The sequence below is a fragment of the Medicago sativa genome, chromosome 8 (genome assembly GCF_051527215.1).
Source record: "Medicago sativa cultivar Bolivia chromosome 8, Bolivia_mono, whole genome shotgun sequence".
Taxonomy (NCBI): Eukaryota; Viridiplantae; Streptophyta; class Magnoliopsida; order Fabales; family Fabaceae; genus Medicago; species Medicago sativa.
The window spans coordinates 53938416-53954928 of record NC_140756.1 but is presented as its reverse complement, the minus strand read 5'-3'; the positions used below and the strand labels follow the sequence as shown (position 1 = coordinate 53954928).

Here is a 16513-nt window from a genome sequence, read left to right as displayed (position 1 = left end):
GTCTCAACTTGGTGACAATGAAGTTGACATGACACCTTTCTTTTTGTTCTAAACTTGCCCAAGGCCCAATCTGATTGGGTTTAGGTCTGACCTGAGCCATAGAAGCATGTGACACAATACGATGGACACATCCTAAATCCCACTGGATTATTGTTTGAATCGAGAGATCATGATCATCTAGTCTGGATCCTATGATATGGATTACCTCGATGGTGACTCTTGTCTAGTCTTACTGACTTGGGCGTCAGAGCACATGCAGGTACACCACCCCCTCCGGTGAAGGACTCACAATGGACGAAGTAAGGCTCAATCCCTCTACATAGCGGATCAAACCTTACAAACCATCTTCCTTGCTCCAACTGGATTACTTTTCAACCAAAGATACATGGAAAGTCAAAGATGACATGATTAATTGGGTACGTCGACAAGAAAATAGGGCTAGATTTACAATTTTTTATTGTAAGATCCTATTGAAAGAAACCAATGTTACATCTTGCTTGTGAAAGGAATGGTGATTACAAAGCACCCAAGAAGAAAGTGAAGCTTGAAGCCACAAGCTCAAAAAAAAGTAGATGTCAGTTCACGTTGCATGTATATGTGAATAGGGAAACGAATGGTGATTGGGTATTCTTAATGGAGTTCACAACCATAAGATGGTGCCAAAGTTAAAATGGTACATTCTTGCATGAAGATTACGAGAAAGAGCGGTTTTACCACCCGGCGATTTCGGGCACGTGCTCGGGCTCAACCCATACTTTCTTTATATCACTACAAGAAATTTGACTTATAGTGACAGCTGAAATCCGTCACTATAGGGTTAATTTCCGTTGCTAAATCTGTCTATCATTGTCAAATGGTTGTCACTGCATGTTTTCCACCTTTACCTATGGACAAAGTCGTAGGTAATTCTAAGGATACCATTTTAAAAACATTTAAAGACCTCTATCTACGGTTGCTGCTGTCACTAAAACTTATCATTGTATTATTTACCTCCTGATTTTATTTAGCACACTATTGGCAGGTTATGTTTTCATCTCTCTTATTTCAAATTGTGCTTTTATTGACAAAATGACAAGTCTCTTTTATCTCGATTTATGACTATTTATATATTATGTGAATTTGTGGTTAAAATTTTGCCTAGACTCTATAAAATTTCTGGCTCCACCACTGATTAAGAGGGAAAGACAATAAGCTTATTGGTGGTTTGACCAAGAGTTTGGTGCAGCCAAGCAATATTCTGATAAATTTGAACAGAAAAAGAAAAGACTCTCTAACGAATATAAAACAAGTGTACAATACACGTCAAAGAATTAAAAAGGCAAGCAGAGATGACAAGTAAGAGATGCAATATTTGGTCGCAAAGTTTGAGGAGCACGAATATGGTTATTTCACTAGAACAAAATGTGAGGCTATTACTGTTCAAGACATATTCTAGGCTCATCTTGAATCTATTAAGTAGTATAACAATTTTCCGACTATTTTGATCATGGACTCCACCTATAATACCAACACATGTAGAGAATGTCATTGTTTAAGATAGTTAGAGTCACCTAATCCGATATGAAATATTCAGGAGGTTTTGCTTTTCTGACGTATGAGAAAAATGATAACTTCAATTGGATTTTACATATGTTTCTTGATATTCTTAACTCAAAGGAAGATATGCCAAAGGTGATCGTGATTGATAGAGATACTTCTTTGATGAATGCCATAACAACTGTTTTCTCTAAAACTACTACATTACTTTGTCATTTTTACGTTGGGAAAAATGTTAGAGCTAAATGCATTGGAGATTGCAGACTCAAACCTAAGGATGTCAAAGCGGATGACGAAGATAAGGAAGTCAAGGAGGTGAAGGCAAGTGAGATACTTAACAATATCATGCGAGCATGGACAGTGTGGCTGATATGACGAAAACAATGATAACTAGAGGGTGAATATGTTATCACCTTAGTATTCAAAGTTTTTCGATAGCCTGGTTTTGAAAGCGTATGACAATGTTGGATTATGCAAAAACTTCAATGATAAAAGAATGAGCAATGAAACAATGATAATTCAATTAGGAACGAGAAATTCACACTCGAATTATTACTTAACAATCAATCAGTAATACACAACATAATCCACAAAATAAATAACTATTTCAAACAACCTAGATACATGTGATGAATTAATCAACAAGTTAGGTTCTAGTATGAAAGGTGATTGAATTAATGAATCAACAAGTTCTTGAAAAAGGTTTTAGAATTTATTCAATCACAAGGCATATAGAAATTAACCTAATTCATCATTATCATACATAAAAGTAAATTTACAGAAATTAAAGAGTAAGAGAAAGAAGAACAGTATATTTATAGAGGTTCCCCATTTTCGTCCTCGCTAGGGATACATCCTCTACTTGTAGAAGAAAACACCTCTTGTATAGTCTTCCACTATAACACGAAAATTACATAGGTTTCTTCAATTTACAAATAACCACGGTCCTAAATCTTATACACTATGCAATCACTCCAATTACCTCCAATCTTCAAGCTCCTTGAAATTGGATGAATTTCAAGGTCTTCGAATCAAGTTAGCATGAAATCCTTCGTTCATTTTACCCAAGAAGAAGCAGAGAACATGAAATCCTTTTACCCAGAAGGAAGCAACACTCAAGTACAAAATTAAAAGGAGTTGAAAATTTTGAAAGTCAGCAACGGTCATGGCGGAGAATTTGAAAATGACCCATTTGAAAAATTTTGTGAAAAACATGGAATCCTCCATGAATTCTCTTCTCATAGAACTCCACATTGAAATAGAGTTATATAGAGAAAGAATAGATCTTTACAAGAAATGGCTAGAACTATGATTATTGAAACTGATATGGCTAAGTACTTTTGGGCAGAAGCTATAAACACAAGATGTTATGTCCATAAAAGAATCTATATCAGGCTTATACTAAACAAAACACCATATGAGCTCTTCAAAGGAATTAGACCAAACATATCTTACTTTCATCAGTTTGGATGTACATGTTACATCTTGAATAACAAAGTCTATCTAAAAAAATTGATGCCAAAGCTCAGAAGGGTATTGATACAAAATTAGCAAGTGTACTAACTTATATCGAAGCGATAAAATTTATAAGATTCGTATCCACAGGGACTGTTTCAACTTCTACTCGGGAATGTCATTATTATTAAGGATGTTTGTAAAATGGAGGTTGCACTAAGGCAATTGATTTGAATTGAAAATGTAAATAAAATGGTTAAGGAAAAATTGGTTTAAGAAAGAATATGGAGAGATGACTAGGTCAATCAATTCATTTGTTCATCACTCATTAGCAACCTGTTTCTTAAGTTTACGAACGCTATACAGTTTACGACAAATTAAAAAAATAGCTTAGGTCAATCCCTTGATCCAAATCCCTCTTTTCTGAATATAATTCCTCTATCCCTCAGGTGAACCTATAATCATAAAAGGGTTTAAGTCCGTTAATTTAAGTGTCACAACCTAACAACGCTCCATCCGTAGATTGTCTGTTAGATTGAACAGTGTAGATATTTCCGAGTTACACGCTAGTGTCAATAGTCATATAAACTCTTGGATCAGTTATATTGGGTTAGAATCATAAAAGCATTAAGAACGATTTATACTGAATAAACTAGAATGACATTCATAAAAATTAAGAGTTACAGGTTACATAAACACGAGTTAGAACAGAATCATCTCTTGACCTAATCACAAAGGATCTAGCTACTCATGGATAAAGCACAAATAACTAATATAAAAGAATGATTCATTACATGAAATTGGTAACCGGATGTGAGTTTTGATGGTCTCCCACCTTCTCTCCAGATCTCCAGCTCCCAAAGTCAGTTTCTTTCTCCAAAATTTCCAACCCCTGGCTCAGAACACAACTTGGCTTTTATAATAAAAATCTGATTCACGCCAAAATCGTAGTACGATCCTCCAAATCGTAGTACGATTGCTTCATTAAATGCAAATCTGACCTGATGCGCCTTCAAAATCGTAGTACGATGAAAGAAAATTGTAGCACGATTTTTTACGAGACAAAATGTCCCAAAACTGCTCACAAATCGTATTACGATGCTTCATATCGTAGCACGATTTTCCACTTGCTCCATCATATAAAATATGTCCTCTTGTAGTTTCTAACTCATGCAGAATCACCTGAACTCAACTAAAATTACATAAAAACAATAACAAAAAATGCTATATGACCTAGTGTCATCATGTATCTTCTTAGGATACTCTGAACGCTTAAAGACATATAAAGTGTATAATTCTGAGACTAACATAGTTGAAGAATTAATACACGTAAAATTTGATGAAAAAGAGCATGACAATAAAATGTCAAAGCTGGTTGAGAGTTTTGTAGAGTTTCAGATTACTGAAGAGGCTTCAGCACCTAACCAAGCTTTTGAAGCTTTAGAGCTTGTGAGTGTCTCTAATGTTCCAAAGATGGTGTACCCTCTAAAGCACATTCAGATGAAGAAGATTCTGAAGAAGCTCATGATGGTTTAGAAGAAGCAACACAATCCAAAAGAACATTCAAGTACAAGTCTTCACATCCAGAAGAGTTAATCATTGGAAACAAAGACAATCCTCTGAAGACAAGATCAACTTTCAGAAATGAACACTCCATGTTGAGACTACTTTCACTGATTGAGCCAACTTCTATTGATGAAGCAGTATCAGTTGATGGATAGATTGTGGCAATGCAAGAACAACTGAATCAATTTCAGAGTAATGATGTATAGGACATATATAGTTTCTAAGCTACCTTAGAAGAACATCATTGGAACAAAGTGAGTTTTCAAAAGCAATCTCAATAAGCAAGGTGAAGTGGTAAGAAATAAAGCTAGTCTTGTAGCTTAAGGCTACAATCAGGAGGAAGGTATAGATTACAATGAAACCTTTGCACTTGTTTCTAGATTAGAAACAATTAGATTATTATCATATGTTGTTAATTATGGTATCATCTTATATCAAATGGATGTTAAGAGTGCATTCTTAAATAGTGCTATATATGAAGAAGTATATGTCAAACAACCAGATGGCTTTGAAGATTCAAAACATCCAGAGTATGTTTTTAAACTAAAAATGTTACTCTATGGTCTGAAGAAAGCTCCTAGAGCTTGGTATGATAGACTAATCAACGTTCTTTTAGAAAATAATTTCAAAAGAGGTCAAGTTGACACTACTATTTTCAGAAAAACTCTGAAAAATGTTATCTTAATTGTTCAGATTTATGTTGATGATGTAATTTTTTGTTGAGTTAAATATGTTTTTGGTCCCTATAAATATACCAACTTTTCGTTTTAGTCCCTCTAAAATTTTCCTTCAACTTTTAGTCCCTTAAAAACTTTCCTTTTTCACTTTTTGTCCCTCTTTTAAAGTAAAATCATATGTAGAAATCTTATTTTTAAATAAAAATTTTCAAAAAAATTCATAATATTATAAGAATCTCTCCCTTAAAATGATGAATTTCGGCGGTTCTAATGATCGCAGATGTTCATTAGCGACAATTTCCCAACAGTCGGGGAAATCGGTGTTGCAACAACATTTGGCGACTATTCAGGAAAATGTCGATACAATTGTTGCAATGTATATTGTGACGGTTGCTAAGCACCCTTATAGTTCTTCTGCAACGGTTTGTAACTGACGCAAAACAAGAGCTTTTTCTATTTTCAAAGGGCATTTGCAACTGTTCCAGCCGTCGTAATTAGTGGAATTTTTTTTTTGTCAAGTAATTAGTGGAAATTTATTAAAACAAAATGATAAATCAACTTTTTAGTGTGTTTTAACATGATTTTGACTAATTATATTTTTTATAAAAAAGCTAAATTAATTCTTTATTAAAATATGAATTAATCCAAAAACTAAAATATGAATTTCACATTGATATAAAATGATTCAATAAAACATAAAAAAATTATACAAAAAAGTTTCTTGAGATCCTAAATGAAAATTTAATCAATTATCTACATACCCTTGCGAGAAAGTTGCTTGATCAATCCGATGTACTTGACTAGACACAAGAATGTTGTACTCCGATTGGCGATGTCTTCCATCTAAAAATAAATATATAATAACCAATAATTGATTAAAAAAAAAATCATATAACTTCATAATTGATTAATGCCCAAACCGAACACAAATCCTCATATGGTGCAAATGAAAATTCATAAAAACCCCTTCCGAGAGAGATCATCTTCCATCACTCAAACTTCTCCAAATGTTTTGAAAGTTTTGCATCGATGTCCTTGAGAATGTAGGGCTTGTCACCCCTTTTCCAAAACAACCTACCATGTAACTTGCATTTGCAAGATTCAATCCCTTTGACATTCTCTTCTTGCGGGATCTTGATGCATAACACATCGCTCTTGATTGTTGGCAGCGGCAATGTATCATACTTCCTCAAGTTCTATTTATAAGAAACATTTGACTTTTTTGATTCATTGCATAAATAACGTATTTGGTTTATATTCTAGACAAGATACATCAATTACTCAATGAATCTAAAAAGTTAATTTTTTCTTATAAATAGGACCGGAGGGAGTAGTTAACTACCTCTGTTTGTGATAAAACTTGGGCGAACGAACGAGATTCTTGGGGAGCCTTCGACGGAACATAAATGTGTCATAAATGTTTCTCCGGCATATGGTTTTTACTCCTTCCGTTTCAAAATGAGTGTCGTTTTAGGTGTTTACACACATATTAAGAAATGCAATGATTAAAAGAAAGAGAATGATTATTTTACCAAATTATCCTTATTAACTATTGGTTAGTTTTAAAAGTAATTCTTTGGAAGTAGTGCGCAGTGTATTAATTTGAGGGTACAATTGAAAAGAAAAAGTTATTATTGCATTGGAAACTGAAAGTGACATTCATTTTGAAACAAATTTTTTGGCTAAAGCGACACTCATCTTAAAACGGAGGGAGTATAAGAACTTAATTTTTTTTTTTGAACTATATAAGAACTTAATTTAGTATGTGATAATAATCTTAAGGATCTTGTTAACCAGTGCCCCGGGCACTGGTTAAGAAATCCAAAAGTAGAAAAATTGTCTTAGAAATATAAACTGTTACTTTCAACTAACTAATTATTACATCACTTTTTAATAAAATCTTACCTCTTTTAGGTGCTTATCCAATACCCCGGAGGACTGGTTAACATTCTCCTAATCTTAAAAAGACACCCCACTTCACTACTTGAGATCACAAACTCTGTCCTTCTGATCCAATTTCATTCCTTGTCATCTTTCTTCTTCGTATCTAACTGTCTGGCACACAACACGGGTGAGAGAGTGAATTGCTACAATGGCAAACAGAAGATTTTTTTTTTTTTGAGGGAAAACAAAAGATGTTATAATAATCTTTTTTATTTATTTAGAAGGTATCAAATAATAATAATAATAAATTTAACTAATTCATCAATGACAAACATAAATGTGCTAACAAATTCTTTCGTGATTCATTTCCAATAGAACAACGTTACAAAATGGAAGTGTGGAATAATTATAATTAGTGTATTATAATGATTCTCATTTGAAGTTAGTAGTACGTTATAATTGTTCTTATTTTTATGTCCACGATATTAAAAACACACTAATTTAAATAAATTCTTTAGTCACAAATATTTGTTTGACAAATAGTATATATTTCCTTCGGTCTTTTTTATAAGAGACAAAATAGCCGACTAACGTTAATATATTTAGTTTTTTATATTGATCAAATAAATCAACTTTTGTTGACTCATTTGTTCCTTATAAAAAAGATCGAAGAAAATAATATATTGTATTATCTAGAAGATATAAAAAATTAATCAGTGACAAATAATTGTCTAGTGTAAGAATATACATTGTGATGACACATTATTTTAGCCTCTTCAAAAAAAAATTTAAAGGGAGCAACGTGAAAACAATGAAGTGTGGCAAAACTCTAATCGATGTATTATAATTTTTCTTTTCTTATTTTCTATTTTGATATAAAATAAGAGTTTAACTGTGGTAGGTTGACGATTTAAAACAATTTTGCACATACAATCACTTAAGACATTTAAAATTGCCACATCAATTAATATTTTTATTTTGCGTGGCAATTCGAATGTTTTCATTGTTTATGTGTGCAAAATTGTTTTTGATTGTCAATCAACCACCATTAAACTCTTAATGATTGTTTTTTTATTTATAAAAAACACATGTAAAAAAATATAATGGGGGCATAATTATACTTTGCGTAATAAATCTTTTTCTTTAGTTTATATCGTGGATTTTTTTTGGTCAAGTAGTCTAATGACTAGAGCTCACATATTTTAAATGTGGAGAAATGGGATGTCCGGGGTTCAAACTCCAGCCCTTGCATATAATATGTAATACACTAGCAACTGAGTTAAGCTCACGGAAATCTATATCGTGGATTCTGATAATACCAACAAATGTCCTAAGTAAGTGCATACTATTGAAAAACTAAATATAAAAATATTATTTTAAATTGGTTGTTTTCAATTTCTAAAATAGTTTTTTTTTTTAAATTCAATACAACTTCCTTCTTTTGGAATAGTCCTACGCATTTTTCTTGTTTCCACAAGTTGAAATTTTCGTGTCATAAGAGAAAGTTCATATTCTTAATTATCATGTGTATCATATGCATCATCTTTGTCTTATTGTTCTTTAGCTTGAAGAGCTTTAGAGGTCAAAGCTTTTTTTTTTGAAAGATTAGAGGTCAAAGCTTTGTTGCTTTTGTACTTTTATAAAGCAATATATTAGTTCTTACTTATTAAGGTACCAACTGCTCCATTTCCCAAGAGCAATGTTGCAGCTTCTGATCGTTTGGTTCGTTGGAACAATAACAATCATCACTGTCATGTACTCAACGTCGATGGGAGCTGTTTGGGTTCTCCAATCCGTGCAGGTTACGGTGGTTTATTCCGAACTAGCGCAGGGTCCTTTCTTTCAGGCTTCTCCGGTTACCTCCCAAGATCGAATTGTATACTTCTGGCTGAACTCATGGCTATCTTCAAAGGTCTGAAGCTTGCACTGGATATGGGGCTGGAAGATTTAGTTTGCTACACAGACTCTCAGTTATCCGTTAACCTCATCACAGGTAACACTTCCAAGTTCCACGTTTATGCAGAGATTATTCAAGATATCAAAGATGTCATGGCTTCTCGCAATTTCATCATCCAACACACTCTCAGGGAGGGTAATCAATGTGCCGACTTCATGGCTAAACTAGGAGCGTCATCTGATTCTGACTTCGTTCTCCATCCGACCACGCCTCAGGATCTTCTCATCTTGCTCAGAGCTAATGCCATGGGAACTTTGTTCCCTAGAGCCTGATTTGCTGTTTTCCTTCCTGCTTTATGTTTTCTTTTTCTTTTGTTTGTTAGCTTTCTTGCCCAAAAAAAAAAAAACCATTTATTGTGACAATTTGTTGGACAACCAAATTTTACAAAGAAATTTAGGTAGTGGCACAAAAATCAAAGCAATAGAGAGAGAAAGTAGAATGATCATGTGAGTATGAGAGAGGAAGTTGTTACAAAAGTTGTCAAAAATGGTTGTTCAAATATCATTTCTCATTTCCCAAGTGCTGAAATCCTTTGCTTCTTAATCGGCGGTTATACCTGGGCTCCTTTGCCTAACACACTGTACGGAAATTACGTCCTTATAAGGCACGTTTGCCTTGTAATTATTAAAAATTGAACTTGATGCATCAAGGTTTTCAACACCATATTTGATCTGCATTGGAACGTTGTCCGACAAGTGATGATGGAATAACATATGATGTTTTTAGTGTAATTTTTTGTATTTGAAGGCAAATTAGAAGTTAATTGTAGGAGTTGTCATTGGTTTGGAGAACTTTTTGTATTGTTTTTATTCAAATCGTTGTAATTCACTTTTATCCTAAATCATACAACTTTATAGGTGTTTTGAGTATTTTTGTAGTGAGAAATCATGTAAATCGCCAAGGGTTGTTTTGTAATGATGTCGGTTGCTATGAGCAACTAAACTTCTTTGATTAGGGTTCCACGATGAACCCCTTCCTATTTGTTGAATTCCATTAATAAAGTTTTATTCAATTTATAATCTAAAGTTTGATTTAATTCATATATGTCTATTTTTATCAAAATCTTAAACGCAACAATATTAGGATTGACGCCAAGGATTATTGATATTTCAACATGGTATCGGTATAATTTGTTTTTGTGAATAATTAGGTTAGGTTTACGTAAGTATTTTTATTTTTCTGGTTTTAATTTTCAATTTTTATTTATTGTTTTTGTTTTTAAATTTTCAATTTTTTTGTTAATTAGGGTTAGTTTAATTTTCGTTTTTAGTTTGGGTTAGATCCTATAAATTAGGGTTAATTTTTATTTTCTAGGCTAGGTTTATCTTTTAGGAATAGTTTCTAGGTTTTTATTTTCCTTGTTTCTAGGTTAGATTTTAATTTAGTTTGTTACTGTTTATCTTATTTCAAAAATAACCAAAAGATTTAGTTAGTTTTTTTTAAGGCTAGTATTTATGTTAGTTTATTTTTTAGTCAATTTTTTTATAACAACATAAAATCGAAAAGAATATATATACTTATTTATTTGTTGTTATTTGTCTAATTATCTATTGTAAGCTTTTCTTAAAATTTCTTGTGAGTTTGTTTTATGCGTGGTGCAGGTTCAGGTACCTTGGTATTCGATGAAGGTGAGAAAAACAAAAGAAGGGGGGGTTGAATTGTGTTAGCTTTTTCTTCGTTTTCTCCTAAGCTGAAAACACTGATCATAAGCAAAGTGAGAATTGCTTCTGAAGTGAAGTTCAGGACTAATATGCACCGAATAAAAACAGAGAGAGAGAAAGAAGAAGGACACAAAGCAATTATACAGGTTCCTTGGACAAACCGGAAGTAGTCCTGTCCCCCTTGCACTTCCAAGGAGAGTTCACTATAATGTAATATCTAATTACAATTGCTCACTGCTAAACTTAGCAAGACACTTCAAATTGCTCAAGCACAAAAGCAAGAGACTTCCTATGCTCCTGAACACAATCAAGAGATTTCCATTGCTCAAGCACAACTGCAAGAGACTTCTAATCAAACAAGATTACAAAGAAAAATGTTTGAGGTTGAACACTTGATATATAATCAGTGGTGTTCACAATATAAATCAGATACAGACTCTTAAGACTCTAGAATTTCTAAGATATGAACTTGAAAACAGAAATTCTAAGTGAATTTTGAATGCAGAACAATTTCAGCAGAGTTTTAGCACTTGTAAATTGTTGTTGAGTCTCTACCAATCTCTAAGTCTTCACTCCTTTATACAGAGGTGTGAAAGAGACGTTGTGAAATTGCCAGCGCACCAAAAAGAGTCGTTTGAAGCTTTGATCAATCACCAATGATCTTTTGCCTGATATGGTTGTTGTCCTATGAAGGATCAATTTGAAATCCACTCCTATTGTGAAGAAACATCTTTGCAGGCAGAGCTGTATTTCAGAGCTGTTTTTTTGTCTTGTAGCAGGGACACTGCAGAGTAGTGGAGGTAGTGGTTGTACACATCGTACAATTGTACTTTGTCAACGCTTTTTGAAGATGAGCATCCAATGCCTTCAAATCCTTTCAAAATGACCGTTGCTTCACATTCCCAGTCTTCTGCAATGCTTAGACGACTTTAAATCCATTGAACAGCTTTGGAAAACTTTAAGTCTTGCATCTTCTGATGATTTTCAGCTTTTGATGAGGTTGCTTCTGGTGAACTTGCTTCTGATGAACTTCAGCTTCTGATGACGTCATCACTTCGGGATTACTTTGTCTTCAGGAGCACTTTGTCTTCAGGAGCACTTTTGGACTTCAGGAGCCTTTCTCTTCAGACGCTTTAAACTTCCTTTTTGTTGATTTCTTAGCTCTCTTTTGTTCATCTAGAACCTATTTAAGATGTAAATTTTTTGTATATGGTCATGTACACTTGAACAAATATTAGCTAGTCCAATTGACAATTTTTAATACCTTGTTATTATCAAAACTCTCAAGGTTTATTGTTAAACACATTTTGTTCCAACATTCGATTCTGACAATGATAAAATTGAGATTTGGAAAGTCGTATGAGAAGCAAGAGAAGCAGCAACCGTTCCATTTCCAAGGCTTAGTAACTTTTAATCCGAAAACAAGAAGGGAGAATCAGAACGCATAACACGAGGAGATTACGGGAGGCCTGACAGCATCAATGAAGAAGCCCAGGGATTCCAATTAGTGAACCCTATTCTCTTTGACATCAAACACTCAACTCTCACCACACTAAGGGAGACCAATTCTCGGGTAGGGAGACCAATGACTGTAATTCTCATCTAACTCACTTTTTAGAAGCTTGCAGCACCATTAATCCAACATGAGTTTCGAAGTCCGAGAAAAGGCTTCATTTGTTTGTCTACTCTCTAATTGGGGGAACAAAAGATTGGCTCAACGCACTTCCAAGTGGCACCATACCAACTCGGGATTATTTGAAGAATGCATTCCTCTGTCCCTTTTCCCTACAACAAAATACCATGAGAAAAGGAAGCAGATAACAGGTTTCCAAGAAGACGAAGAGAATCTCTACGATGCATGGGAGAGGTACAATTTATTAATCAAGCGTTGTCCAGAGCATAAATTTTTAGAGATGAAAATAGCCTTAACTTTCACAGATGGACTCAAGCCAATAACCCGCATGTTTTTAGACGCATCAGCCGTAGGTACCAAAACTAACAAAACTGCAGCTGAAATCTGAGAGCTCGTCAACAACATGTCCTTGAACGAATATCGTCCTCAAAACGAGAATATGGGCGTGGTGAAGAAGCAAGGAGTTCTGAGATTGGAAACACATGATGTATTACTGCCAAGCAACAAAATCCTTAGTGACAAGATCGATGCACTAGCTAAGAGGTTTGAAGGGCAAGAAGTATCAAAGTATTCCATCAATGGTGTAAGCTGCGACTTTTGTGAGAAAACTCATGAAAGTGGTGCATGCCTTCCAACAATTTTGGGGTTATCTGAGGAGCAAGTCAAGTATATGGGTGCATATACCACAAAACAACAAAATCCCAACTCTAACAATTCAAATTCCAGCTGGTTGAACCGTCAAAATTTCTCTTGGGGAGGAAACAACAGTTTCCAACAACATCCAAAGAAAGATCTTGAAGAAATCAAAACCTAATATAGGAAGACCACTCAAAGTAAAATTCATGCACTATCTCAGAATCATAAAAAATTACAAAGGAACACTGAGGCTTCAATCAAGAACATGGAGACTCAAATTGGGCAGATTGCTATTCAACTCATTCATATTGAAGAAGCAAGGCGAGGAGTATGCAAGATGGTTGCGAAGGGTAAGCATGAGCTAGAAAACAAGGAAAAGGAGTTAGATGGAAAAGAAGGGAAGAAAGAAAAAGTACAAAATCCTCCATTTTTGCAAGCTAAAACACCAAAAAGGAGGCATGGAAATGAGGACAATGTACAAGCACTCTTAGGGCTGATGCGGAATATGAAAACTACTCTTCATGTTGTTGCTACTCTTAAACATAATCTTACTTACATTACATTTATGTAGAAAAAAAATTCCAAACAAAGTGAACTCATGAAGATCAAACAAGTACAAAGGATTGTAAGTCACACCTTGGTTCCAAAGAGAAATTAGCAGTGGAGGTGGAAGAACAGAATCAAGAGAAAATGAATGAGTAAAAGAGAATGAGATGAGATCAAATAGGAAAGAATAAAACAAGTTTCCATTGAAGGTACAAGTAAGGAAGAGTCGCTATAAAAGGTGGAATCTGAAAAGGTTTCTATAATGGATTCGAAGATTGACATAGTTCCTAAAATGAAAGTCAAGGCCATGAGAGGTAAGACAAAATATTCCAAGAAGAAAAGGAACAAGTGGCAAAAAGAAAAGAAGAATGTTGAAAACCAATAAGTCAAAGTTGCCAAAGTCGCTCAAAAAGACGTGGTAGAAGGCAAGAATCTCAAAAAGGAAGTTGAAGTCGGGAAGGATGAAGAGCATGAATTTTTTTTCAAGAGCTTCTCAAATACTTAGAAAGGTTTAAAGCCAACATGCTGATTTAGAAGATGTTCAAAGAAAGCCCTTGTTGCATCTAATTTCTTCAAGACATCTTGATACTTGAGGAAAAGTCGTCCGACAAAGAGATTGTTGCTCTAACAAATTTTTTTGTCATGTTCATAAAATGCAAGTTCCGAAGAAAGAAGAAGACCCTAGATGTTGCAATGTACCTGTGAAGGTGGGAAACGTCTATGTAGGAGTAGCTTTGTGTGATCTAGGAGTTGCCGGAAACCTTATGCCATACACTACCTTCAAGAAGAATGAAGGATTGGAGCTATGGGCTTGCTTTATGGATATTGGTCTTGCAGACGGTACTTTGACAAAGCCTCAAGGCATGGTGAGAGGCAATAAGATCAACATTGATGGGTTTAAATTTAAGATTGATGTTATAGTCTCAGAGGACAACGAAGGTTAAAATTGTCTGCTAATTATAGGAAGATTATTCATGGAAACTGCTAACTCTATAGTGGACTTAGGGCTGATGAAGGTGTTCATAAGGTCCAATGGCTACTATCAATGCTACAAGGTAACTTCACCACCACCTGATTACAACTCGGCTATGGAAGTCATTGAATACTAGGAAGCATTCTAGGCATTCATCGAAGGATCATCAGATGAGTCAGAACCTGAAGAAGAATACCTACTTGAAGATTAGTGGACAGATATAGAAGGCAAAGGAGATGATGAAGATCAAGACAAAGAGCCTGAAGGTTTGGGGATCCCAAGCTCACCATAGACAAATGCTTCAAGCTGGAGACGCTATACAAGCGCGGAATGGAAGGAAACCCATATTTTTAATTTTTGTCTTTGAATGGGAGTCAACTCATACAGTGCAATTTCAGTTTACAAAACATTCCATCCAACAATTTCTTTCTTTTATAATTTTCTAACTCGCGACTAGGTGTGTTGTTTTTACATGAATTGCATAGCCTTTCCTATTCATAAAACTCAAAATTTTGGTCTACTCTTGGAAAATTATTCCAACCATTAACAACAGAGGACTAGCTTACTTCTAAAGTTCAAGAGCACGATAACTTTTAGGGCTTGCTATGGAAGATACTCAGAAATATTCACCATTACAATTTTGTATAACATAACCCGTAAGATTTTGAGCCAAATATATTCCACTCTTTCTACTATAATTCTTTCTATTTGTGTGTTCCATGTGGATTGTTACTTTTGCTCAAAATTGTGGTCGTTCTTTACAAACTATCGGTTGTATTATCATATACACGAGGCACTTGTTGTGGTACCTTGAGCCTTACAAGCCACCCGTTATTATTATTATTATTATTATTATTATTATTATTATTATTGATATATCCCGTTTGAAACAACTTTCCTCCATGCAAATTTTCTTTCTTTGATATTATATGACTTGAATCATGTTACAAGTTTTGAACTATGTAATGATACATATGGTTGATATCTTTTGGAGTTAGATAGATTAGTGAATTATTTGTCATGGTTTGAAATTAAGTTTGGGGTAGCTCTTTTGAATTAACAACGTCTTAAGTTTGGGGGTGGGGTACTAGTAAAACTTGGTTATGAAAGAAATTAAAATGTAGATAAAACATCAAAATGATGGTCTACATAAAAAATATAGAAAATAAAGAGCCAACAAAGGTATGTTCCATCATCAAATTCATGTAAATTTTAACTTCTTGTTATTGTGTTGCTTGAGGACAAGCAACAGTTTAAGTTTGAGGTTGAGATGATGGAATAACATATGAGTTAGAAGTCAATTAGAAGAGTTGTCATTGGTTTCAGGAACTTTTTTTTATTTTTTTCATTCTAGTCATTGTAATTCACTTTTATCCTAAATCATGCAACTCGATAGGTGTTTTGTAGTGAAAAATCATGTAAAGTGACAAATCAAGACATCACATGAAGTATCAAGGATATGAAGATTAATGAAAATGGTCCTTAGAAGGTTTTTGAAGACAATACAAAGTGGAAAAAAAATCATTTCAAGTTCCAAGTCATTGGAAGATGGAAGAACGGGTGAAAAGGGGTAAAAAAAAAAAAAAACAGATGGAATCGCACCTGAGGGGTTGCCTTATGCGCCCATACATATGAGTGAAGCAACAATAAACGTCGCAAGAAGGGGGGGTGGTTTTCAATTTTGACCCTTTTTAAATTTGTCCTGAAACTTTTAAACAAACTTTAATTACTCAAGAAAACAAAACAAACTCAAATGATTATGATCCAAATATAGTGAGAGAGTTGGAGCTCATTTGTTTTGTGAAGAGTTTGTGAGAGAAAGATTATTTTGCTCAAGAGATGGTTGCTTTGTATTTCAAATTCTTGCTCTAAACATTCAATACCTTCCTATATTTATAAAACTTGATGGGCCATGGAGGACAAGCCAAAAAAGAGTTGTTGGAGCTCATTTCAAACTGAAAAAAATGTGCTTCACATGATGCTTGGAGA

General features: G+C 34.1%; 1 protein-coding gene across 1 annotated transcript; it reads left to right on the top strand.

Moving 5' to 3' along the window:
* Positions 1-5485: 5485 nt before the first annotated feature.
* Positions 5486-9347, top strand: LOC146899549 (uncharacterized). Its single transcript, XM_085736805.1, has 2 exons — positions 5486-5656; positions 8790-9347. Exons 1-2 carry the CDS (start codon positions 5486-5488, stop codon positions 9345-9347), a joined length of 729 nt encoding a protein of 242 aa, XP_085592931.1.
* The last annotated feature ends 7166 nt before the right edge of the window (positions 9348-16513 follow it).